This window comes from Vicia villosa, unplaced genomic scaffold (genome assembly GCF_029867415.1).
Source record: "Vicia villosa cultivar HV-30 ecotype Madison, WI unplaced genomic scaffold, Vvil1.0 ctg.003254F_1_1, whole genome shotgun sequence".
Classification (NCBI taxonomy): domain Eukaryota; kingdom Viridiplantae; phylum Streptophyta; class Magnoliopsida; order Fabales; family Fabaceae; genus Vicia; species Vicia villosa.
Window position 1 is genome coordinate 59,075 of NW_026706152.1, and position 27,479 is coordinate 86,553.

Here is a 27,479-nt window from a genome sequence, read left to right on the forward strand (position 1 = left end):
CTACGTTGAACTACTGCCTTCACGGCTGTATCAATGGAGAGATGGTGGCAGGCGACCTCAGGGTCGAGTCCTAGCATTTCCGCTGCGTTCCAAGCGAACAGGTCGGAGTTGGCTCGGAGGCAAGCCACGAGCTGTTTTCTTGGTAGGTTTGGGATGCCCTTACCGATCTTCACCGCTTTGTCGGGGTTGTCTCCCAGAGGGACAAGCTCGAAGTCTCCGTCCGGGACAGGTCGAACGGGAAGAGCTACCTTTGGTTGCGCCTCTTCGCCTTTCTTCAGCTCTTCTTTTGTGAAGCGTGCGTCAAGGTCGACTGAGCTGACGTTGGTCGTCTGATGTAGATCTTCGCGAGGATGCTTGTCTTTGGCCCTTGGCTTCTTGTTGGAGCTGGATGGGGGAGCGATCAGTTGTAGCCCCTTCACGGAGGTGTCAAGTATTCTTCTAGCGACTTCAATGTCGGCGTTGATGGTGGCCACTCGCCCTGTTCTCGTGTAGAATTTCATCTTCAGATGCACAGTGGAGGGTACGGCGGTGAGCTCGGCCAGAGTGGGGCGTCCGATGATGCAGTTGTAGAGGGTTTTGCAGTCAATCACCAAGAATCTGGTCTTGACTTGTTTGGAAGCTTCTCCTTCCCCGAAGGTGACGATCAGCTCGACGTAACCCCAAGGTTTGGTGGTGGCTCCGTTGAAGCCTTCGAGGTCAGAACCCACATAAGGAGTGAGGTGCGAATCGTCCAGCTGGAGTGTCCGGAAGAGATGAGAGTACATGATATCGATCGAACTTCCTTCGTTGACCAGGACTCGTCGGACGTCAAAATTTTCCATCCTTTCCCGGACGAGTAGGGGAATTGTGGCGTTTGGAGCTCCGCCGGGCAATTCCTCCAGATAGAAAGTGATCGGCTCCGATTTTCCTTTAAATTTGCGCAGAGTAGGGTCGAGGTCGGCGTTGGCGCTGAGTAGTTCATCGAACTTTCTCTTCACTGAACTGATGGTGAGAGAACTGGGATCCCCGCCATTAGAGACGACCATGGCGGTCGGGAATCTTTCCCATTCGCTAATGCGGTGGTTATTCCGACTGCAGGTATGAAGTCTTCAGGACGGGTGACGGACAGGGCTACCTGCAGGGGCCTGTTATCCGGTGAGTTGCCCTCATCAGAGTTTCGTTGGTCGTCCCGCCGGGAAGCTTCCCCTTTGTTGGTGTACTTCGAAAGGCGACCTTCCTTGATCAGTGTCTCGATGGCATCCTTCAGATGAATACATTCTTCGGTCAGATGCCCGTGACTCTTGTGGTACTTGCAGTACTTAGACTTGTCAGTTCCCGGCCTCGCGGGGTTTGATTTCGGGGGCCTGATGCTGGAATTTTTGAATTCAGTGCTTTTGCATTCGGCCAAAATTTTTTCCCGAGAAGCATTTAGGGGAGTGTAGTCGTTGAAGCGACCAGCTGGTCCTCGGCGCTCTTTGGTGTCGTGGGACCTATCATCTTTCCTCTTTTCATGTCCTTGACGCAAACCCGAGTCACCGAGGTTCGAGCTGCGAGCAACATCATTGCCCCTCGAAGCTTTGATCGCAGCTGCTTCGCCTTCTTCGAAAGCGATGAAGGCCTGAGCTTTGCGGAGGAGGGCGTTCATAGAGTGCACCTTCTCGATTTTTATGGCCTTCTTGAAGTCACTTCCGGGGAGAAGTCCTCGTTCTAGGAGGTATCTTTTCATGTAATCGGCCGTCTGTACTTGGACGGCTTCTTTGTTGAACCTGTCGAGGTAATCTCGAAGAGGCTCGTTGGCTCCTTGAATCACGGCCTCGAGATTTGCTTCCAACTTTGGTTGCCGACAGGAGGCTGTGAAGTGGCTCAAAAAAAGTTCTTTGAGCTCGGTCCAGGAGTGGATGGAGTTAGGGCGAAGGTTCCTGTACCAAGTCATCGCTCCTTTCCTGAGGGTGGTCGGAAAGATGCGGCATTTGATGGATCCCCGGACGACGTGGTAATCCATGACGGCTTAGATGCTCCAAATATGGTCGTCAGGGTCAGTTGTCCCGTCGTATTGGTCCAAAACTGGTGGTTTCTCCATCCCCCGTGGGATACGGGCTCTTCGGATGCTTTCGGACAAAGGGCTGCGGAAGTCCTCCTCGTCACTTGGACCCGGGGAGGTTGAGTGTCTGCCTCGCCAGGGCTTTTCTTGGAATTTGTCTGGACTTGTGCGGTTGTTCCTGGGAGGGGAACGTTCGCGGGGTTTCAGCACAGCTTTAGAAGGGCCTCGGTGATCCCGTTCAGGGGAGAGGCTTCCGGTTTCAGTGGCCTCAGGTCTCTGATTTTTCCTGCTCTTTCGTGGTGGAGAGCGGGAATATGACCTCCGGCGGTGGTATCTTCTAGGCGGAGAGCGTGAGGAGGACGGGGAACGTCGACGGTGTCTCCTCGGTGGTGATCGTGAGGAGGAATAGGAACGCGACCGATAGCGTCTCCGCGGAGGGGAGCGGTATCGTCGCTTCCTTTCCAGCTCGTGGATGCGGTCGTCTTGAAGTTGGAGGAGGCTATTTGTCTTCCGCAGTTCCTTGAGCAAAAGGGCGTCAGTCTCGTTCTCATTCTGGCGTCAGTCTCGTTCTCATTCTGGGGCTGTTCTTGTCCATTATGGGGTCGAACCTGCTCGTCTTCCCCGTTCTGAACGTGCCCCTCGGGAGGAACTTGTTCAACATTCTGAACCTGTTGAAGGCTCTGCAGATGCTGAATGCTATGGATCTGCTGCCCCCTGGGTTGTGAGGTCTCATGCCTCGGTCTTCTCTGCCCGGGAGGAGCATGCTACTGTCCCTCCTGCCGGCGACGATTCGTCCCCTCGCGGGCGGACTCTTCGATGAGCTGTTGCAGGAGGAAGGGGTCAGGGTTTGGGATGTTGTTATCCGCCATGAAGATTGTGAATGGATTAGCTTTGATCTTTGTTTGTTAAAGAAGGGGGAGCAAAATTCCCACAGACGGCGCCACTGATCGTACCTGATCAGAAGAATCGTCAAGGCGTCAGAATCTGGCTTGAAGAGCAAGATGGGGGGGTACCTGCAAGGTCCTCCGATGCTAAAGTCAGTAGCTATCAGAGAATGAAGGTTTAGAGAGTGAAGAACATGATACCTGACCCTCTAGTGAAAGAGGGTATTTATAGCCCCCAGCGCTGGGCCAAGGTTTCCTAATTGGGTCAAATCCAATTGGAGGCCCACGTGCTAGGAAACTGCCAGAACGTCCTTGTGCTAGGGCTGAGTCAGCAGGTGACCCACGTTCTGGATGAGCGTGGCGTAGGATCCGGAGGAGGTTGAGCGGATCCTTCGCTGAAGTGTGACGCGTGGTCTTCGCGCCTGGTCAATCCGTAACGGCTACCAAGTAAATGGGCCCAAACGCTTTGGGCCTGCTCGGCTGGTGGGAAGAGTTGGGCCTGCTCGGCCCAGTCCAGAACAACTTGCATTTGTTTTAACACATCCGTAGGTTAAAAGAAATAAAAATAAAAAAGAGATTTATAATTTTTTTGGTTATGTGTACTAAAAGGGCGAAAAAATGACCATGAAAATGCATATCACAAAGTTTACGCAAAAATATTCTTTAATATTTTGACGCATGAGCGAATTAAAAAAATCGGACAACCCGTTTGAACGCTAGTATTAATAATTAATATTAATAATAATAACAATAATAATAATAATAGATTAACTAATTAATACCAAAATTGTTGTTTCTTTTTGCCAGGGCGAGACCGCTTAAACGATTTGTTCAAACGAGCAATATCTTACTCAACATCGATCCTCTCGTCGCTGCAAAATATAAAGAATAACAAAAAAATTGTAATTTTTTTTTATTAAAATAAATAAATAGATAGGAAATAAGTGTAACTATTTTTTACCTCTTTTCTACTTCTCCAAAAGTGGTCTTTCTACCGCAAAAATCCATTGAATCATCTCTTTTACCACCGAACAAATCAAGCTCATCATCACTACTTTCTTTTTTCTTTTTCCTGCTTGATTCGCAGAAATTCATCGGTCGTCGAAATGGGGTATCTTTTTCTTTCTCTTGTTCAGCATGATCTTCTTGTTCAACTTCCTTCCCCTTCCCCTTACTGGTTTTCGGTTTCCTTCCCATCCGTGAGAGTGTGAAGGTGTGAGAGAAAGGGATGAAGAGGATTAAAGGTGGTGATGTGAGAAGATTGAGAACTGGTGAAGAGTGTGTGAAATGGCGTGAAGGGATGAGAGTTTATATAAGGTTTAGGTTCGAAGGACTTTTGGTTAGGATTGAGGTTTGGGATCAAGTTGTAGGATTGGAGTTAGTTTTTGGCAGGCTCGGATTCAGTTAGGCTAGACTCACTGAGTTAACTGACAAACTCAGTTAGTTTTAGTGAGTTGAATTCTGTTATGTAGTATCAGTTAGTTGTTAAGTGTTGGATCATGGTTCTAAAAGTTTTCCACCGAAGAAATTACCGGGTCGAGTCGCGGACTAGGTCGCTCTCTTTAAGACGTTTCGCGGGACTGCCCAAAATACCGCCCCACATTGCTGCGCTATTATAGCAGAAAAACCAACAATATCTGCCAATATTTACTATTACTGCGAGCCCAAAAACCACCAGTATATCCTTCATGCTAGAAAAAAAATACATGATGTAAAACTTAACTGCAGAAATTTGGGATGACATAAATACACTTCTGAGCACCACTATTATTTTGTAAACTAATAATTAATGCAACTATTTCCTCAAAGATCTTTTCGAAAAGGCAATCAAACACAAAAACTATCTTTAGTACAAACTATCATAAGAAACTATGTCAATCACAGAAACGTGTAGAAATTGCTTCAGCCATATCAGTAACAAAATTATAGAAAAAGTACAAAATGCATTGCATCCAATCAAACCTCCACAGAAATTCCCTATGCAAAAACCAGACAAAGTAAGGAACCTATGTATAACGCACTCAAATTATTAACTTTGCAATAGCTTGTTCTTTAGCACTTTTTACTTGTTCTTTAGCACTTTTTACACTATGACATTATAGAACAAATTTTTACCACTGTTCAACAAAAGATAAAACAAAACAAACAAAAAACAAATCTCTACGGTAAACTATTTCTGCTTTCAGTGGAACATTTTATCTGTGTTTCCTCTCCCGCCTTTGCCTATTTAGATATTCTCATTCCTCAAATCTCTTAACTTTTAGGCGGTCCCTATATTAATAAATATATTAATCTATAACAATATATAAATGGGATATACCTTTTTGGTCTGACCTTTTTTTATTTCACTATTGCCCCTTGCATAACTGCTTTTTTTTTTAATTTTAATTTTTAAAACAATTTTTACTTTTAATTATAAATAAAAAACCCTAAAAAATTACTATGAAAAAAACTGAAAATCTATAACAAAATATATACACCTTTTTGGTCTGACCGTTTTTATTCCACTGCCCCTTGCATAACTGCCCATTTGTTTATTTTAATTTTTAAAACAATTTTTACTTTTAATTATACATAAAAAAACCCTTAAAAATTACTATGAAAAAAACTGAAAAATATAAGTGGGAAGTTTAGCATAGAAAGCATGTATCATCCTTTTTCTTTCTTATATGATTTTCTTTTTAAATCTTTTCAAACCATAGTTTGTTAAATTAAAAAGTATTGTGAGAGATTCTTGTTTTGCTTTCATAATTGCTTTCACACTTGCTTTCAAAATAACATTACAAACTTAGTTTTTGGTCAACTATTGCCCCTTGCATAACTGCTTTTTTTTTTTAATTTTAATTTTTAAAACAATTTTTTATTTTTAATTATAAATAAAAAAACCCTCAAAAATTACTATGAAAAAAACTGAAAATCTATAACAAAATATATACACCTTTTTGGTCTGGCCTTTTTTATTCCACTATTACCCCTTGCATAACTGCCCATTTGTTTATTTTAATTTTGTTTTACTTTTAATTATAAATAAAAAACCCTTAAAAATTACTATGAAAATAACTGAAAAATATAAGTGGGAAGTTGAGCAGTGAACGGTTTAGCATATAAACTACTTTCGCTTGCATTTGTTTTAACACATCCGTAGGTTAAAAGAAACAAACATAAAACTGGTGAGAGAAAGAAAAACATAAGCAACAGTTATGTGTGGGCATTCAAAAGGAATACGCAGAGATTGTGTTCCAACTTCCAAGTTCATTATAATAGTGTTATAACATTAAAAAGGAACGTGAGTGAGATTGGAGACAAAGAAAGCATGTATCATCCTTTTTCTTTCTTATATGATTTTCTTTTTAAATCTTTTCAAACCATAGTTTGTTGAAATTAACAAATATTGTGAGAGATTCTTGTTTTGCTTTCATAATTGCTTTCACATTTGCTTTCAAAATAACATTACACACTTACTTTTTGGTCTGACTTTTTTTATTCCACTATTGTCCCTTGCATAACTGCTTTTTTTTTAATTTTAATTTTTAAATCAATTTTTATTTTTAATTATAAATAAAAAACCCTAAAAAATTACTATGAAAAAAAACTGAAAATATATAACAAAATATATACACCTTTTTGTTCTGGCCATTTTTATTCCACTAATGCCGCTTGCATAATTGCCCATTTGTTTATTTTAATTTTTAAAACAATTTTTACTTTTAATTATAAATAAAAAACCCTTAAAAATTACTATGAAAAAAACTGAAAAATATAAGTGGGAAGTTGGGCACTGAACGCTTTAGCGTATAAACTACTTTCGCTTGCATTTGTTTTAACACATCTGTAGGTTAAAAGAAACAAAATTAAAATTGGTGAGAGAAAGAAAAAAAGAAGCAACAGTTATGTGTGGGCATTCAAAAGGAATACGCAGAGATTGTGTTCCAACTTCCAAGTTCAATATAATAGTGTCATAACATTCAAAAGGAACGTGAGTGAGATCAGATACAAAGAAAGCATGTATCATCTTTTTTCTTTCTTATATGATTTTCTTTTTAAATCTTTTCAAATCATAGTTTGTTGAAATTAACAAATATTGTGAGAGATTCTTGTTTTGCTTTCATAATTGCTTTCACATTTGCTTTCAAAATAACATTACACACTTTCTTTTTGGTCTGACTTTTTTTATTCCATTATTGCCCCTTGCATAACTGCTTTTTTTTTAATTTTAATTTTTAAAACAATTTTTATTTTTAATTATAAATAAAAAAACCCTAAAAAATTACTATGGAAAAAACTGAAAATCTATAACAAAATATATACACCTTTTTGGTCTGCCCTTTTTTATTCCACTAATGCCCCTTGCATAACTGCCCATTTGTTTATTTTAATTTTTAAAATAATTTTTACTTTTAATTATAAATAAAAAACCCTTAAAAATTACTATGAAAAAAACTGAAAAAAATAAGTGGGAAGTTGAGCATTGAACGATTTAGCATATAAACTACTTTCGTTTGCATTTGTTTTAACACATCCGTAGGTTAAAAGAAACAAAAATTGCATATCACAAAGTTTACACAAAAAAATTCTTTTATATTTTGACGCATGATCGAATTAAAAAATCGGACAAACGGGCACGGGAGTGCCCGTTTGAACGCTAGTATTAAAAATTAATATTAATAATAATAACAATAATAATAATAATAAATTAACTAATTAATACCAAAATTGTTGTTTCTTTTTGCCAGGCGAGACCGCTTAAACGATTTGTTCAAACGAGCAATATCTTCCTCAGCATCGATCCTCTCGTCGCTGCAAAATATAAAGAATAACAAAAAAATTGTAAAATTTTTTTTATTAAAATAAATAAATAGATAGGAAATAAGTGTAACTATTTTTTACCTCTTTTCTACTTCTCCAAAAGTGGTCTTTCTACCGCAAAAATCCATTGAATCATCTCTTTTACCACCGAACAAATCAAGCTCATCATCACTACTCTCTTTTTTCTTTTTCTTGTTCTTCTTCTTTTTCTTGCTTGATTCGCAGAAATCCATCGGTCGTCGAAACCGGGTATCTTTTTCTTTCTCTTGTTCAGCATGATCTTCTTGTTCAACTACCTTCCCCTTCCACTTACTGGTTTTCGGTTTCCTTCCCATTGGTGAGAGTGTGAAGGTGTGAGAGAAAGGGATGAAGAGGATTGAAGGTAATGATGTGAGAAGATTGAGAAATGGTGAAGAGTGTGTGAAATGGCGTGAAGGGATGAGAGTTTATATAAGGTTTAGGTTCGGAGGATTTTTGGTTAGGACTGAGGTTTAGGATCAAGTTGTAGGATTGGAGTTAGTTTTTGGCAGGCTCGGATTCAGTTAGGCTAGACTCACTGAGTTAACTGACAAACTCAGTTAGTTATAGTTGAATTTTGTTATGTAGTATCAGTTAGTTGTTAACTGGTAATGTTGAGTGAATTAGTTACTTGAAAAAACAGTTAGAGAGAATCACTATTAGTGTATCCGATGTATGGGAACTGAATGAAGCTAGTTATTTATCATTGTTTGTTAAGTGAATCTGTTGATGTAAAAGCTGCTAGACAGTTGGGAAGTGGCATGAGGACAATTAAAGTGTGAAAGTCTAGGTTGAAATTGAAGTTAGTTAGAAACTGTTAAAAGGTCAGTTAGTTGTTACTACTGTTAGTGACTTGGATCGTGAATTCTATTAGTAAGTTAGTAGTGAATGATTGATTGGTCGGTTAGTTTGATGTAATGGTGTTGATTCCTGATTCTTGTAATGATATTGACTTGGGATAATGAAGTTAATTTCAAATACTTTTCCCTCCATTTTTTACTCCAAATCAATATTCACTATTTCCAATACTTCCCTTTTGGATTAACATCAAGGTGTGCCAATATTTGACTTCGACACTCCATCAAAATAAACTGCACCATAAGCAAAAAGTGGATCCAAACTTCAATGACTAAACCGTACCAAATTGACAATTATGCTTGCACTCTTAATCACTCAAAAGCGATAACCTTCATAACTTGCAGTAGTAGCAACGAAGACCAATAATTTGCAATAGAAGAAGACCATTTTAAATGGACCAAAGACCTTAGGTAGCTTATAATAGAATGGACATGACGAAGTTGATCATTGTAAATTAAGAAGACCTTATTTCACATGATACCTTGTATCTTAAGGAACCTGAAGATGAACAAAACTCTGATGATGAATAAAAATTGAATGACCGAATGGAACCCTAATCCTTTGAGGTCCATGAATGCCAAATGCCTAGGGAAATAAACCCTAGGCCTAGGGATCCATGTAGATATGAATCATCTGATCAGTTGTCCTTTTCAAAAAACCTGAGTCGATCACAATCCTAATTATCCGAATAGACCTTATTTTTTAATATAAAAGAATATTTTCGGATATGTATCTCCGAATAAACCTTATTTTTTATGAAAAAATGTATTTTCGAATATGCATATCCAAAAAATTCTCTGTTTTTTTTTTTAAAACTTAGAATTGGATGTATCCAAATACGCACACCTAGAAGTCATGCAGCAGCAATGCAACAAATATGTAAATATCAACAATTTCCCTATTGAGAAAAACAATTAAAATTAAATTTTAAAAATCTGAAAATACAATTAAAAATCAAATAAAATCAAATTAAGTGTCTATAAATTTTTCTGATTTTTTTTGAAAATATGAAAATGAGATATAAATCAAATAAAATAGAAAAACAAGGAATTTAAGTTTTTAAGGGTCCCTGAAATTTTTCTTATAAATTGGCATGGTAAAATTTCGATTGAGAGTCGATTTTTCAAAAACCCGAGTTTTTTACGTTAGATCGCGTAAAGGCCAAAAACGAGGGAACGCAAGGGCCAAAACTCGAGGATACAATTCCTATGACTCTAATATTGGGTCAAATCGACAGAGAGTCTCCAACAACGGTGTCAATTTCAATGAAAATGCGTAGTAAATGGGTTCAAATAACAAAATAAACTATATGCGAATTAAATTTTGGCAAAGAATGAGATTTGGTGCGTCGGGAGATGTATCTCCGAATTCACTCTAGGATATTTTAGAATTTTAAGAGGTGTGCCCCAATGAGTAAGAGTGCAATGAGAAATATTAAATATGTGGAAGTGATTAGCGATGATGGTCTTAAAAGAAATTAAAAGCCCGACCTAACAATACCCTAAACCAGAGTGTAGGATGAGCTAAAATGATAAAAGATCAAATATGAAATTGATTTGAACAAAATCGGTGAGATCCAACTTATTCACCATTTAAATCAATTAATCGGTGAATTTGTTTGAATCGGGACGTTGTACTTGTTTTATTAACACATTTTTTAAGGAGGGAAAAAATTCAAAGTTGAAATATCATCTCCTCCCTCGAATTTCAATTCAAAATATGAAACTTTCATAATTTTAAAATTTTACCTCTCGTCCATACATTTATTTCAAACTTTCAGTGGATTTAATTATTGTTACTAGTAAGAAAATTGTGCTACCGCACGGGTCCTGTTTGGGTTCACATTACACGTCTATCAAACTATCATTTGTAAAATTGAATTTATTTTTCAATTGGTTAACATTCACATAGTTACAAATATAGGCTAATAATATGTATTTGTTTTTTAAGCATTGAAGTGGTTATTATTCTATAGATTCTCTAACTTCAATTAAAATTATAAAATTCTTTAAAAGATTATAATTATAGAATTCTCTAACTTCAACCAAAGATTAGTAATCAATGCTATGTAATTTAAAAGTAATTATATTGAAGTGGTTATTATACTATAGATTTTTTTTTATACTATAGATTTTTTTTATAAATTGGGTGACAGTGAATTTGAAAGTGCCACCCTGTGGAGTAATACATTTTTTATTTTTTAACACACATATATATATATATATATATATATATATATATATATATATATATATATATATATATATATATATATATATATATATATATATATATATATATATATATATATATATATATATATATATATATATATATATTATAAAAATAATATAATTTTTTATTAAAAGTAATAGATTAAACCAAATACAACACTATATTATATTCTATCATAAAAACATCATAATAATTGAGTTGATCATATAAAATATTTTAAAATCATTTGTTAAAAGATATTTACTTAAAAAATTTATTTAAAAAGAAAATAGACTTAGAATTTGTTTGATAACGGTTTTAAAAAAATTATTTTAAAAATGATTTTATGGAAATAAATTTAAAATATTAGAAGCTATTTTCAATTATTTTTTATAATTAAAAGAATAATTTTGACATTTAATTACTTAAATATTCTTTAAAACAATATATCTCAATTTTTTTTATAATTAGCATATAATTTAAGTGATACTTTAAAATCTAAAAAATCACAATAGAATAATAAAATATTTATATTATTATCTTAAATTAATACATAGATTAATTTGTAATTTTAAAATGACATTTAAGCCTTTATAATGCTACGTTGTAGATTTGTTAACTTATAATTTTAAAATGGAAAGTAAGACTTTATAAGGCTACATTGTAGTCTTGTAGACTTAAAATATTAAAATTGCCAAAAAGATTAGTGTAAGAATTCAACGAATGACAAGCCACTTATTTTCACTCCTTAAGACCATCTCCAATGGTGCAACCCATTTTTGAGTTTTTTATGGGTCCCACCAGCCATATCATCTCAAAATAATTTATTTAATTTTTATTTTAATAGTGTAATTCTAATGGGTCCCACAACTTTACCCATAAATTAATTTGATTGGATACCACAATTTTTTACTAGTTGCATTGCAATACAATTGTACTATGACATGACAATTTGTTTTAATATTTAATTATTATATTAATTTTCAGCTAGAGAACTCAAAGGAAAAAACTACCATTGGAGATGCTTTAAGCTTCATGCACCGCTGCTGGGCCACCTATCTATTTCTTAACTTTGCAGAATGTAAAATATTTAATATAATATATAAATAACCATAATTTTGTTGAGGCCCCACAATATTTGAGGCCCCGTGCGGTGGCACTTGTTGCACACCCACAGGGCCGACCCTGTCTCTTTTTTCAACATGTTTCCACTTCGTACTTATGGATTCACTAATGGTGCCATCTTTGCTGGACTATGAGTGTCTTAATCCATCTCTCCTTACTCAAGGAATTGAAAGTGTGCTCTTTTTAATAAGTATGTAAATTATATATTTGTCAGTGTCATTTGCTTAATTGATACTGAAAATCATCAGATATATGCTTAATGATAATATTTTATATACTTTTGAATATTTTGGGTTGAAAGATGGAGAAAAAAAAACAAGGATAAATTGATGAGTCTGACAGAGTTAGGCATGACAATAGAACAGAGCGGAGACAATTTATACCTCTCCCATATTTAAATTCGAATCCTCAAATAATTTTTGTTCTCTGACACAATCATGAACATAGATGATGAATTAAAACTCAACTTTATTCCAATACACGTTCAGGTATACACGTCTCGCTACTATCCATATAGTGGAATAAGTTTTTTAAATAGAAATATTCCTTATTTTCAATATCAAACTACATTACAAATAATAAATAAAATAATCAAAAAATTCCATATATACCGTTCAAAATTTTGGAATAATAAACTACAAATCAAAATATCAAAGCATTTACCATATATTTAATATTATAAATTGTCAAAACTAAATAATAAGGTTGGGTATTAGTGTCCCTATTACTTGACTTGTCCCCATATTATATAATTGGGGAAAACCCAAACTCGAATCTCAACCCGGAGGAGGGTTTCGGGTGAGTCTCCACATGTACAAGTTATATTTTCATGCCTATGCAGAGTATCTCACTAAAGACCAAAAAGCCAAAATCAGACTCATTTTTATTTAGGAGAATTGGGCTCGATCAGAGAAATTAAGACAGAAGACACGACTGGAAACATTTAAGTTACATTGCATTAGTGTGTGATCCATAGTACCAGACACATCAATCTCACACATTCCCCACGAGTTGACAAACATTGTTTTGCTTCCCATATCCTCGAATATTTCACTTGTCTGTGCATGAATAGGAAGACAAAACAAGTGAGACAAACCTCCTTCTTTAAGGAGAAGAATGGGGGAGACTACATGTTAAGAAACATGAAAAATTAGCTTTAAAATAGTTCTTTTGACTTCCTAAAATCCTCAAAAGACTCTCACTAGAAGCACTTAATAAAATACAACCTCCACCTAACTTAGATACTTTAAGGTGTGAAAAACCAAAAACAAAGAATTCTCAACCACCTTTCCAAAGTTCATACAATGATTAACAATATCCACTAAACAAGGAGAAGGCCACGCCAATCTTGGATCATCTTCATTTACTTTTAGTTTTGAAAAATATTGTGAGACCATACCAATATTTGAAGTACCTTCCTCCCATGAATATCTTTTAAAGAGAGTATCTTTGAAGGCCCCCCTTTATAACATCATAGGTCTTCAAAATCTACTGATGAAGAGCATTTGCGGACTTTTGAAATTTTTGATTTGAAAAATGGACTTTTTTCTGCCTCAAAGAACATCACCGTATAACAAAGAAAACCACAAAGGATTCAATCCATACATGTATGAAATTTAAGAGAATAAAATTTAGAGTTGTGTTATAGCATGAATGCAAAGTGTTTAATACTATATATGTGTGTCTTATTAATAGGACCAAAGTAGGGATGGCAATGGGCAGGGTACTATAGTACCCGTCCCCATACCCGCAGTTTAAAAAAATCTCCGTACTCGAAACCAAACTCGCGTGGGTATCAATATTCATGCCCGTACCCGTACCCGTACCCTGTGGGTACCTCAATGCCCATACCCGTACACGTTTACCCGCATTTATAGTAAAATTAAATCGTTTAATTACAAAATATCATATAATTTAAGTCTTTTTAACAATATTAAAAAAATTATGTATGTTATTGTTGAGTTAAGAAACAAATAAACACTTTTATTAAAATGTGTAATGATTTAATAGCGATATATTTTTAAAAAGAATTTAGAATCATGCATTTTTATATAATAATATAAATGACATATAGAAATATGTAGTGTGGGTATGGGGCGGGTTGGGTAGTAAGGTACCCGTACCCGTACCCATACCCGCATATTTTAATGGGTAATTACCCGTGCCCATACCCATTTTATGGGTATCTATCCTACCTGATATGCGGTTTTTTGTGGGTACCCACTGGGAATGGGCTAAATTGTCATCCCTAGACCAAAGAGAGAATATGCAAGAAAATATGGGGTATTAAGTCACCGAATAGGGGTGGTTGTGATAATGGAGAAGATAGACAATTTTATGTTAATTTTTTAAATAAAAAAATTATGATTGATTATATATAAATCCAAGTGTAATAATTGTGTCTATCAGAAATAGAAATGAGATTATTATGAATTAATGGAAGTTAGAGGAATAGACAAGTTTCACATTTCTCCCTTCTTTCTTGCTTGCTATTATGTATCACATTCGACAATGAATCTTGAATTCATCATAATCTTTGTATCTTCCTTGCTATTATAAGGTTATTTTTAAGCTTTTACTTGTATTTTAATAAATTTCAAGTTTATTCATAATTTATTTATAAAATAGGAAAAAAATAAAATATACTGACGATGTAAAATATTTTTACATTATTAATTAATGAGAGACAGCATTAGAATAAATTTCATTTTAAATTTTAAAAAATTAAAATTACATGGCAAATTAAAGCATTTTAATTGGTTGTATGTGCACTATCTTTAAACTCTTTAATATATTATTATTATTTTATAATATAAAAATTATTTTTTCCCTTTTATGATACTAATCATTTTAATCATTTTAGATTTCATGATATTAATAATTTAAGGAGTATACATATAAATAGTACATATTTTTAACAAATATATTACCGCAGTCAGAAACGGACCCACCCACCACCACTAAACAATGGCTCCACTAATATTTGAAGGGAGCGTGAGAAAGACGCGCGTCCGTTGGAAGTGATTCTTTTTATTACTGTTATAAGACATTTCTCTTCTCTGTAAAACCCAGCACCGAGAAGTGATTCTGTTGTGAATGCAAACGACACAGTCAATTCAGGTAAAACCATTCCCTCCATTCCCCTTTTTTACAAATAATTGAAAACTCAAGACACTCTAAACCCTCGTCTTGCTTCTCAACCACATTGTCTTGTTCTTCGATTCTCACTGGTTCAATGTTTTCTTTACTGTTCCGTCTCTTTATCTTCCCTTTCTTGCTTTCACTTCAATTTTCTCATTTTCTCACTTTCCGTTCTCCGCCGATTACTTTACGCTTTTCGTTCTCCGATTATTAGTTTACGTTTTTCTTCTGTTCTTGCTCGTTTCTAGGTTTCAATTGTTGCATTAATCTTCGCTGTTAAGATCGTGTTCAAGAATCAAGATTGACTTCAGTCGAAACGTGGTTCGGTAAGGGTAACTGATATCTGTGATTTCTAATCATATACTGCATTTTGTTTTTGTTTCATCTAGGAAATTATTGAAATATGGTTGTGATTTTGTTGAATTTGGTAGCGTCTGTTGACTGATTGATCATAAATGGCACCGCCCAATCCGAAAGTTATAGCGGCTTTCCGCGCAATGACCAACCTTGGAATTCATGAATCCAAAGTCAAACCAGTGTTAAAGAAACTGATTAAATTGTATGAAGGAAACTGGGAGCTTATTGAAGAAGAGAATTATAGGGCTCTTGTCGATGCTATTTTCGAAGAAGAAGATAATCAGGTCTATACTATTTCCTGCATTAACATCTATTTCTTTTTGCTTTGTCTATTCAATGAAATGTACTCTCATTTCTCACATGCACAATGCTTGTTCATTGTTATTATATAAGAATGTTGGTTTTTTTTCTATGTTTATTTATTACTTTTAATTCTATATTATGTTTTTTCAAATATAAAGGAAGGGGGGATTGAGGCTGAAGCTCCTGCGCCAGTACAGCAAGTGCGACCTTTGAAGAGGTTGCGTTTAAGAGGCCAGGATGGTCAAATTTTACGCCTTCCGACTAGTGGCGATAGCCCAAGTTTAGTTGTCTCTCCAGTGAAATCACGCCTTCCGACTAGTGGTGGTAGCCCAAGTTCACCCGGTTCTCCATTGAAATCTCGCCTTCCGACTAGTGGCGGTAGCCCAAGGTCACCTGCCGCCTCTCCGTTGAAATCACGTGGTAGCCCTAGTTCACCTTCCTCATCTCCATTGACATCACCTAAACCAAGACCTGGCACAGTACCTGAAAGTGGTTCCGAACTGCAGCCTCAAAGCCCATCTGTGTTATCCAGAAGAAATGCCCTTGCTGACAAGGGAAAGAAGCCTATCTCACCTCTAGATACTTCAAGAAGGAGAAAATCTATATCTGACAGAAGTCCATCTAAAGAACGGGCTGTTGAACCAGGAACCTCTCCATCGCCAAAAACCAAGACGCCCCATCCTTATCCTTTTATCACCCCCAAGGAAGAGCCTGTTGATGAAGAGGCAGATTATGAGGTTCCCATTTCAATGGTTTTTCCTGGTAATCAGCTGACTCTGCCTTGAAAAGAAGTTTCTATCATCTCATTATTTTTTTTGGGTGTGGCGTAACATCTACCTGATTATCCTTGACTTATGTTATATTTGCAAGTCTCCACTTGCATACTGTACTACTTCTGCATTTCCATAAAGCCTGCCTTAAGATATTTTCTGTTTGCTTTTGCATCAGAATGATCTTTTTTTGGTATTATACAAAAAATGTTACTTTTGTGCCATTTATTTTTCTTCTTAGCATTGTATTGTTAACCCTGCATTCGTCTCTGTATTAATGATTGTCTGATCAGTTTTTTTGACATACTTTCATTCTGAAGAACCTCTAACTGCCGGAGAGCAAGATGACAACAACGCAATGGCATCACAATGCAGGAACGAAAATACTGAAGATGAAGCCTCGGTTGCATCTCAAGTTCCTGTTTCTCTACCCTCCCCAAGTGACCCAGATGACATAACAAAGGGAGAAGAAAAAGTGAAAATTCCATGGGTGAATAATTCTACTAATGATAAGCCGCCTTTGTTTCACTACATGCCCCAAAACACGGTGTTCCAAGATGCATATGTTAATATTTCTCTATCGCGTATTGGGAACAAAGATTGTTGCTCTACTTGTATGGGCAATTGTGTCTTATCATCTAAACCATGTTCTTGTGCAAATAAAACTGGAGGGGATTTTGCCTATACTGCACAAGGTGTAGTAAAGGAAGAGTTCTTGGATGAGTGTATTGCCAACAGCCGCACTCAAAGTTTTACCTATTGCAAAGAATGCCCACTTGAAACCTCAAAGAATGATGGCTGTTTAGAACCATGTAAAGGACATTTGAAGAGGAAATTTATTAAAGAATGCTGGAGCAAATGTGGCTGTGGGAAACATTGTGGCAATCGGATTGTCCAGCGTGGAATAACTTGCAACTTGCAGGTGATTGTTTAATGTTGATGTCATTGAGGCGACACTAGTGCATTCTTTCTGTTCTTTAACACATTTCTTTTACAATATTTTGAAATGTTTTCTCTAATGATTGTGTTCTACTCAGGTGTTTTTAACTTCAGATGGAAAAGGGTGGGGTCTTCGCACCTTAGAGGAACTTCCAAAAGGTGCATTTGTATGCGAGTTTGTTGGAGAAATTCTGACAGTCAGAGAGCTGCATGAGAGGAACAAAGCTAGAAAATATACTTTACCAATTTTGTTGGATGTAGAATGGGGCTCGGGAGTTGTAAAGGATAACCAAGCTCTTTGCTTATATGCAGCATCATATGGAAATGCAGCCCGGTTTATTAATCACAGGTATTTAATTTCCCAAGTTTCAACAGGAGTCATTTGTGATTATTTTTTGAAGTTTAGCAATAGATATTCTTTTCAACTCTTTCTATTTTGTTAAATTTTTGAAAACTAATTAGCTTGTTGGACTATTGATGTTGGGTTCATCAATACAGATTTTTAACAATTGTTCGGTTTTGAGATAATGGGATGACTAGATGATTGAAGAAGAAAAAAAAAAGAACCATTTTCTAATTATTTTCATAGAATAAACTCATGCCTAATGTAAGAAGACAATGGGCGTGATATGGCTGCATTTACTCAATAATTCTATTCCGTTATGGCAGATGTTTGGATGCAAACTTGATTGAGATCCCGGTTGAAATTGAGAGTCCATCTCACCACTACTATCATGTGAGAAGTTAACAAATCCGCAAAATTCCATTTGTCATTTATACTTACAGTCTTTGCCTAGGTTGACCCCATAGAAACATTACTTACTGATGTTTTTGAATGTTCAAACATGCAGTTTGCCTTCTTCACATCCAGAGAAATCAAAGCACAGGAAGAGTTGACCTGGGTATGTGGATTTAGTTCTATAATATGTTTGAGTCAATCATGATTGATATAAAGTTTTATGTGGTACTTGGCTACTACATTGAAACATGCCATGTACACTGGTTTGTTGGCTCTTGACTGGTCATTTGTTAATTGTTACTAACATCTCCATAGCTTCTCATTCTTGTGTAATTCACATTCCTGTGTAATTCACATTCTTTGAATTGTTTAATTATACATGAATTGATTTTTCCACCTCTAGAAAAGCTTACAGGCATAGTGTTTTTGCAGGATTACGGCATCGACTTTGATGGCGATGATCAGTCACTCGAGCTGTTTAAGTGCAAATGTGGCAGTAGATTCTGCAGGAATATGAAGCGAACAAATAGTAAGTTTAATCTATCATTTGAGTCTAATGTGTGCTTAACTTTTTTTTTTTTACTCTCAACATCAACGATATAACCTTTTCCCTTTTCAAAATCATTGAATTAACTCTAAAATATCATATGGTAGTTGTAATTGTTGGTTGCAGGGCTCTTTTATTGTCATAACATGTTTTACACTACATAAACTGCTCATCCTATTGCTTAATTGATAATTTAAAAGGCTTGCTCGTACCGAACTTTACGTTTTATACTTAGTAGGTATTTGGAAGATTTTATCTGGCATTATCTTGCAACATATGCACTTTGTAGATATTTGGAAGAGCATTTGGATATGGCTTAAAATAAGCTCTCAAAGTTGTTTTGAACTTATTTTTCACAAGCTTCTGAAATAACTTACAGAAAAAGCTTACATAGCTTATGCAAAGTTTCCCTTTGTTTCCCTCTTCAGTTGTAGAAACAACTTATACATAAACACTCTCACAACAAACTTTAATTGTATTCATGTTTTGCTTCTTTGATGATTCCTTCTTCCTGTGTTTTTATTCAATATCTGATTGTTACAAATTCAAAGATTATTCCTTATAATGTAGAAGTGATCACTGAGTCACATATGTGGTGCTCTTTTCCATTTCATTACTTTCAACTTTCAACAATGTTGCTAATTCGTTTTACCCTCTCATAATGCAGGAACAGTTAGATCGTTCGCTGCTGCGTGATTGATAGGCATTATTGGCTAAACTAGTTTTGCTGTCAGAGATCCATGCTGCTGGTTGATAGGCATTCTTTTTTGTTGTTTTGTTACGAGGTTGGATGGTAGTGTTACAGCCATCTGAAAACTATAAGCGCCATTTTGCGTTCACGTTTCCACTAAGAAACCACACATGTTTCTGAAAGTGTACTTGCAGGGCGACATAAATTGTCTAAAAGTGTACTTTTAGACGGCCCAACATTGTTTTTTTTTCTTTCTGGATGGATATATGTATCCAGACTCGTGTTAGGGTTTGGAGGAAATGTTCTCCGAAAACTTTGGCATTCATGGCCCAAAATTGAAAATAACCTTTTTTGGCCACTAGCAAATCTGAATCTTTGATGTTTTACTGCATCATTCTTGTTAGCATTTTTTTGGTGTTAAATACATGAGACTATTGCTTGAGAAAATTTGTCTGCCATTTTGTTGGTTGATGTGATAAAGTGAAATGGCCATTTTAGTATTGCTATTGCTACGATCAACAATCGAAATGAAATAATCGGTGTTCGTTCTTTTAGAAAGTAGTAAATAGTAGTAACAGACATACGGTATCTTCGGACTCCGGCGTCAATAGGATCACTTCCTTTTCCTTAAACTTTTGTATTAAGATCCAGGATTGTGAAACCACTCATTCATGTTTCTTTATGTAGGTCTAGGTTGTATTTTTTGTTGCGAAATCACAGTTCCTTTTTTAGGTAGAGCAACCTCTATACAAAGGAAATATCTCTAAGCTCTTAAGTTGCTGATGTTAAAGTTTGCAACTACTTTCTCTTAGAGCATCTTCAATGGTGGTATTTTCTTTTGAGTTCTCCACCTAGACATGCCACATCATAGTACCATTGCATTGCAATGCAACTATGAAAAAATTGTGGTACCCAATCAAATTAGTTTATAAGGTAAAGTTGTGGGCCAATAATAACTTTTTGGAATTATACAATTAAAATAAAAATTATAAAAATTATTTTAAAATGATGTGGCTAGTGGGACCCATAAAGAACCCAAAAATAGGTTACACCATTGGAGATGCTCTTATACTCTTCCCATTTCAATTACATTACCAAGATAAACATTTATCACACTATTTTCCATCATTGTAGAATTTTGTGAATGAAGTATGATCAGCATGTCCTTGAATTTTAGTTATTTCTTATATAGACTGAATGAACCTTTCAAATGAAGGTCTCAAAAATTGCTTAAAACCATGGAATTTTTATCTTCAATTTGCATATATTTATTCAAACTTGTCTTCAAAACCATGATGACCAACCATGTATATTTTTTCTTCTAAATCATCATTTAGGAGGACATTTTTAACATTCAAGTGATGTGGAGGTCAATCTAGGTTAATAGCAAGAGATAAAATTATTCCAACAGTGTTGAATTGTGCAACATGAGCTGATGTTTATCAGTAATATATTACATAGGTATGGGTGAAAGCTACCAAGCAGTCTTTATACCTTTCATCAAATCAGGGAGTTTATTTTAGGAACTATTGTAATGGCTCGAAGGAGGATTGGTTCCGAGACCCGAGAGTTTTCTTTTTGTAATGTGGTGGGTTAGGTCGGTAACTCTATTCTATTTTTTGCATTTTGTTTCTTTGGGTTAAGCACCCCTAGTGCTTTTTAATCCAATTTTGCTTATAAAAAAAAAATCAAATCTGGCTGAATTACACTTCGTAATAAACACTCATTTACATTCCACAATTTTCTTGTTGCCTGGTAGTGTCATAACACTTCATTTTTTCTATTAAGAGTGCTCTCGACTTCCATTAGTTTAGAATTTCTAAAGGTTTTATACATTTTTATAGTTTAGACCTTTGTTCAATATTTAACGGATTTTGTAGTTTATGGTTTTAGTTTGCCAAAATTCTTATGTTCACGAATGAAAGCTGTAGAACTAAAAATTAAGAGTCAAACTAGTGGCACAATATTTAACATGAAAACACTTTATAAATATGAGACAAAATTTGAAATTTTAAGAAAGTCATCCTTTTAATTAAGGTTTGATTGTAATTTTAGATGTAGTCGTTTTGGGATTTTCAAATAGTCCTCACTACTGAGTGACAAATTATAATAAACCCACCTCTAATCCTAGTAAGATCTCATAAGGAAGAAAAAAGCCCAAACAACAATACAATGTCTCTCGGTAAAACCACAGCTCTACATAGCCAGTGAGAGATCAAATACCAAAGATTTTCTGCCACACTGTAAGTGAGAAACATGTCAAATACAAACTCAATAAGGCTAATTCACAATCCATAAGAGATATCAATAGGGTCAAGAATAACACAGATCTTAAACAAGTTATACCTATAAGGGATCTTATTTTAGAGAAGTTGATAAGATAACACAACCACTTTAGACGGTGCTTAGTTACCAAATTGAGGTCAAAGCATCATTCAACTCTATAGAAGAAGTATCAGTTGAAACTTGAGCCTTAAACAAAGCACTATGGAAAAAGAAACATAATAGGTGTTATCCTCCCCATAGAGTCAACGTCACCTATCGTTATCCAAAGAAAGGATAGTCCATTGGATATCTAGAAGAAGGTCAACAACCAAATCCAATTCATAGTTAAAGAGGGCTCTCCTCTGCTAGAAATCCAAAATCACGATCTCGTTAATCAACCTACCAATCTCCCAAACTTTACCCTTTTTTTCTCATTAGGGAGAAGTTATATTCTATGGAAAGTAAATCTTAGAGGAAGTATTAGTTGAAACCTGAGCCTTAAACAAAGCACTATGGAAAAAGAAACATAATAGGTGTCATCCTCTCCATAGAGTCAATGTCACATATCGTTATCCAAAGAAAGGATAGTCCATTGGATATCTAGAAGAAGGTCTACAACCAAATCCAACTCATAATTAAAGAGGGATCTCCTATGCTAGAAATCCGAAATCACGACCCCGTTAATCAACCTACCAATCTCTCAAACCTTACCCTTTTTTTTCTCATCAAAGAAAGTTATATTATATGGAAAGTAAATCTTAGAGGAACACCTCATCCACCCAAGAATACTCCAAAAAAGAATAAACAAACCACATCGCCCCTTACGATGCAAGCCCCTATAAATCTGAAAGAGAGCATTAGGGTTTGTTTTGTTCTGTGATCGAGCAGCGACAATTAGGGCAAGAGGCAAAATTAGGGTACGACACAACCCACACTTTCTCTATCAGAATCATGTTGGCTCTGCAACCTTCTCTTGGAGATTCATTTTCCTATTTCATAGGTTACTCTTGTGTATTGTGACAATGTTAGTGTTATCTATCTACCCGACAATCATATCCTACACTAGCGTTCAAAACACATTAAGATGGACATTCACTTTGTTCGAAAGAAGGCCGCTCGTGGTCAAGCCCGCGTTCTTTATGTTCCATCTCGACACCAAATTGATGATATCTTCACCAAAGGCCTCCCTAGAGAGCTCTTTGATGATTTTCGGACCAGTCTAAGTGTCTATGAACCTCTCGCTTCGACTACGGAAGTGTGATATAATATGTATTTATTTGTTAAAGAATATTTGTATATAAGTCTCACATCGAGAATAACATGTAATGAACTATAAATATTTCTATATATATTACAGTCTCCGTATTGCTATTCTCACACGATTAATCTCAATATTTCTCAATATCATATATATACAACTTGTTAAGGCGTCTGGCAAAAGCGAGATTAACAACAACTCAATACTCTATGACCATACAAAAAGAAGATCTTATATCTTCATCCAAAATATTAAGATATTAGGTAAGTAGACAAACTATTAAGGCATTACAAGCTAGACAAATGACATATGTAAATAAAAACATGAGCACAATAATATTATCTAATATTGAAAAAAAGAATTGTATTTTATAATCAATCAGCCCTTTTAAATTTTGTCTTAAAATAAATAAATTATAATATTCATATCTTGTATGCAGACATAAGCATAGTCGTGTCAAACTTTTGAGAGGTCCTATGTAAGAAGTTGAAGTTGTGTTCAATTGCATCGTGAAAATTTATTAAGAGACCTTATTTAAGCGTAAATTAGTAGTGAAATATATAAATGGAGGCACTTTTTTAACATAGCTTAAACATGAAAAAATGTGAGACCATGTACTGTAGATCGCCTTGAACACTCTTAAAGACGACACTTTTTTAATTCTTCCATTAATTTTTACATAATTAAACCAAGTTATATTCTTGACCGGAGTTCTATTTGAATATGAGCTTGATGTTGGATATACTTATATGATTTTAATTTTTAATTAGATTAGATAATAAAACCTTATTATTTTAAATTATATATTTGTATATAAGCGAGTTTATCAATCCAAAACAATAAGTACAATTAAATATATAAAAAATCAAATACAAAGCTATCAAGTATCATCACATCATCGTTTAAAAGAACCATGATAGATATTGTATTGTTGAAGTTTGGGACAAAATAAAGAGTCGGTTTGTTTTAGTTTTTTTTTTTAAATAATTTTAAGTGTTACATAATTTTATGAAAAAAAAATTTATAATTTTTTTTTATAAAAGCTTTAAATGAAATTTTTGTTTGAATAGTTATTCTTAAAATGTGATTTTAGGTATTTCATTTATTTTTGAAAAAAAATTTGGATATCAAAATTTTAAAAAATCACTTCATTTTGAAGCTATTTCGAATAGATTTTCATAAAAATTATTTTTGAAATACAACTTTTTAAAACAATTGAAATTTTGACTAAATTTTGGTCTTCAATAATGTATGTTTATGTTTAGGATGTCAAAATTAGTGTTTTATTTTAAAAAACGAATATAAAAAAACTTGTAATATTTTTTAAAAAATATTTAGAAAATCTATTTTCAAAAATACAAAAATAAAATCCATTTTTTAAAGCTGAAACAAATAGGCCCATAACCTCATCAGTAAGATTATGAGAGTATTAATTAATTCCTCCGCCTAAATCAAGTGATTTACTTGAAAAAATTGTGTTAAAATTATTGTTTTTTAATTTTTACTATTTTTTACAATCTTATTAATAATTAGTTGAATTATTTTAAATTTAATATTTTTTACTTTGCAATTATAAATAGAACTTAAAAGTAGTGTACTCCCAGAATAAAATATTTTACACCGTCTGTGTATCACAATCCTTAAAAAAAATTATTGTATATATGATTTAAAAAAAATCAAACTTATACAAAAATTAACCGTTATGATTACATTGATAATATAACATTGTCTTACACTATATTTCCATTAAATCCTTATAAATAACGGCAAATAGATACATGGATAAAATATAAAATAATCATTCAATAAAATATAGATCCATATGCCAAAAATATAAAATAACTTTTTATATTTCAATAAAGTACCAAAAAAAAGTTAGATTTAACGCGGCAATTTAATGGGCCGGGTTTGAAAGCCCATACTATTCAAAGTGAGAATGATTTTAAAACCCTAGTCTGAGAACCATAGCCATATATAAAACTGAAAGAGAGCATTAGGGTTTGTTTCGTTCTGTGATCGAGCTGCCACAATGTCGAAGCGAGGTACAATTTCATTTTCTGATTCTCAGATTAATCACTCTAATTTCTCTTCACTTCTGAATTATTAATTAACTTCGTTTCATGCTTGAATATCTGATTTCGATTTCGAATTGTTTCTCAGGTCGCGGAGGTTCCGCGGGTAACAAGTTCAGGATGTCACTCGGTCTGCCGGTGGCTGCGACGGTGAACTGCGCTGATAACACCGGAGCTAAGAATCTGTACATCATTTCCGTCAAAGGTATCAAGGGAAGATTGAACCGTTTGCCATCTGCTTGCGTTGGTGACATGGTTATGGCTACAGTTAAGAAAGGAAAGCCAGATCTCCGTAAGAAGGTCCTGCCGGCTGTTATCGTTCGTCAGCGCAAACCATGGCGCCGAAAGGACGGTGTTTTCATGTACTTCGAAGGTATTTCAGATTTCTCGAGTTTCTCCCCAAACTCGTTGTTGATTTTGATTTGTATTTTTTGAATTGTTTATGATTTTATTTTGGTTTGGTTTATTTTGTAGATAATGCTGGTGTAATTGTGAATCCTAAGGGTGAAATGAAAGGTATTAAATTAAATAATTTAATAGTTTTTGTTTTACTTAATGTTATTTATTGATTATGATTTGAGCTTAATAGTTAATCAGATTATTGTTAATCTGTCAGTTAATTATTGATATTAGGGTTTTTGTTATTGGATTTAATATTGTGTTGTTTAAACTATAGGTTCTGCAATTACTGGTCCAATTGGAAAGGAGTGTGCTGATCTGTGGCCTAGGATTGCAAGTGCTGCTAATGCTATTGTCTAAGTTGTATTTTTTAGTATTCCAAAAGATTTTGTTTCTTCCATTTGGTGTTGTTTTAGGTTGAATATTTTTCTAAGTGACTGAAGCTCTTTAATTCTCTGTAATGAGAAGTGTTTTGAAGATATTAATTCTTAGTTATAAGAGTTGTTTGTTTTTATGCTTTGTTTTTATTTATTGTCCATGTGCTTGCTTTTGTTTTTCGTGAAATGGATTTTACTATGCTGTTAATGAATTCTTGAATTCAAGCTGATTCTCAAATGTGAAATGGATTTTACTATGTTGTCAATGAATTGTTGAATTCAAGCTGGTTCTTAAGTGTGAAATGGAATTTACTTGCTGTCAATGAATTGCTGAATTCAAACTGATTTTCAAGTTTCATTGATATCTCGATTGACCCTTAATTTTTTGTTGTCATTGAAAATCTGAAACAAACATTCTAGTAGTTATGATGATATTAATCCTTAGTATAACTATTAAGAATTTGTTTTTATGAATGTGTTTTTATTTGTTGTGTGGTGTGATATGTGCATTCTTTTGAAAATTTTGATTTGCAATGTTTTGAATGTATTAAAGCTGCACCGAAGTGTTCATTGATATAATCTATGAACCATTATTTTGTTTTTGGTCATTAGAAATATGTAACATTCTAGTAGTGTTGAAGAAAACATTTCAGTGGATTGTTATTTGATTCACCAAGTTATGGATGCATTAATTATTTTCAAATAATACCAATTTTTATCATCTATCTTGCAATTTCTCACGCATCTGGAAGATTTTCTGAAGCTGTTTGACCAATTTGATGTTGGGGTCTTGAAAAGCTTGAAGAATGCCGGGTGGTCTTTGTTGGTTTTACAATAACAAGCCTGTTTGGATGTCTTTTTTTGTGGCTTATTGAATTAGTTTTTCAATTATAACGGTTATATAGCTAATTCTTTTACATTGCAGTCTGCTAAATTTTAGTTAGGGTCAAATGTTTTTAAACTTTTGTCTAAATCATATACAAAGAATTTGCATGCGTTTTTTTGGTGATTTTAAAGAAGTTAATACCTCAATTTCATATTTCAAGTGATCTGATCTTAGTTCCACATTTTGATAGTGAAAAACGTTTGTAAAATTGCTCTTCATAACTAATAAGAGCAACATTATCGGAGTTTTTCCATCGTTGCTACACGGAACCCAACAACACTGTCAGAAAAATATGGATATTTCACAATGAAAAGCGTTGTTTTATTTATCACCGTTCCTCTTTTTATTTATCACCGTTCCTCTGCAAACAAACGTTTTTTAACTGACATTTGGTTATTTGATTGGTTAATTGGTTAATTTATGAGGTATATTGAATGGTTTAGTGGGACCTAGTTTAAAACTTTTGTTAAGTTGAATGAATATTTGAAAAATATACCTGAGTTGTTTAAATTTTTAGAAATGATAAAATAATATAAAAAATTAAATGGGTTAAATTTTTAGAAATGATAAAATAATATAAAAAATTAAATGGGGTCCATTTACTGAGTTGTTTAAATTTTTAGAAATGATAAAATAATATAAAAAATTAAATGGGTTAAATTTTTAGAAATGATAAAATAATATAAAAAATTAAATGGGGTCCATTTAAAGAACTAAGATGGGTTCTTTGGACGTGGATGCTCTAATTCTGATTCATATTTTGTCTTGAGGTGAGCTCTATATTTGCATTTCTAAAAAATTTCTAATTAA

The 27,479-nt window shown here is 34.3% G+C and overlaps 2 protein-coding genes across 3 annotated transcripts; both read left to right on the forward strand.

Moving 5' to 3' along the window:
• The first annotated feature begins 14,932 nt into the window (after positions 1-14,932).
• On the forward strand, positions 14,933-20,098 carry LOC131640644 (histone-lysine N-methyltransferase SUVR4-like). Of its 2 annotated transcripts, none has more exons than XM_058911021.1 (10): positions 14,933-15,045; positions 15,315-15,392; positions 15,498-15,707; positions 15,885-16,488; positions 16,817-17,418; positions 17,534-17,784; positions 18,105-18,171; positions 18,287-18,337; positions 18,607-18,703; positions 19,389-20,098. In XM_058911021.1, exons 3-10 carry the CDS (start codon positions 15,522-15,524, stop codon positions 19,415-19,417), a joined length of 1,887 nt encoding a protein of 628 aa, XP_058767004.1. In that variant the 5' UTR covers positions 14,933-15,045; positions 15,315-15,392; positions 15,498-15,521; the 3' UTR covers positions 19,418-20,098. The 2 variants fall into 2 exon arrangements, with proteins under 2 accessions (XP_058767004.1, XP_058767005.1); XM_058911022.1 differs by lacking the exon at positions 14,933-15,045 and adding an exon at positions 15,083-15,155.
• A 4,743-nt stretch (positions 20,099-24,841) lies between these two features.
• On the forward strand, positions 24,842-25,920 carry LOC131640645 (large ribosomal subunit protein uL14x/uL14z/uL14y). Its single transcript, XM_058911023.1, has 4 exons — positions 24,842-24,977; positions 25,096-25,380; positions 25,482-25,523; positions 25,684-25,920. Exons 1-4 carry the CDS (start codon positions 24,965-24,967, stop codon positions 25,764-25,766), a joined length of 423 nt encoding a protein of 140 aa, XP_058767006.1. The 5' UTR covers positions 24,842-24,964; the 3' UTR covers positions 25,767-25,920.
• The last annotated feature ends 1,559 nt before the right edge of the window (positions 25,921-27,479 follow it).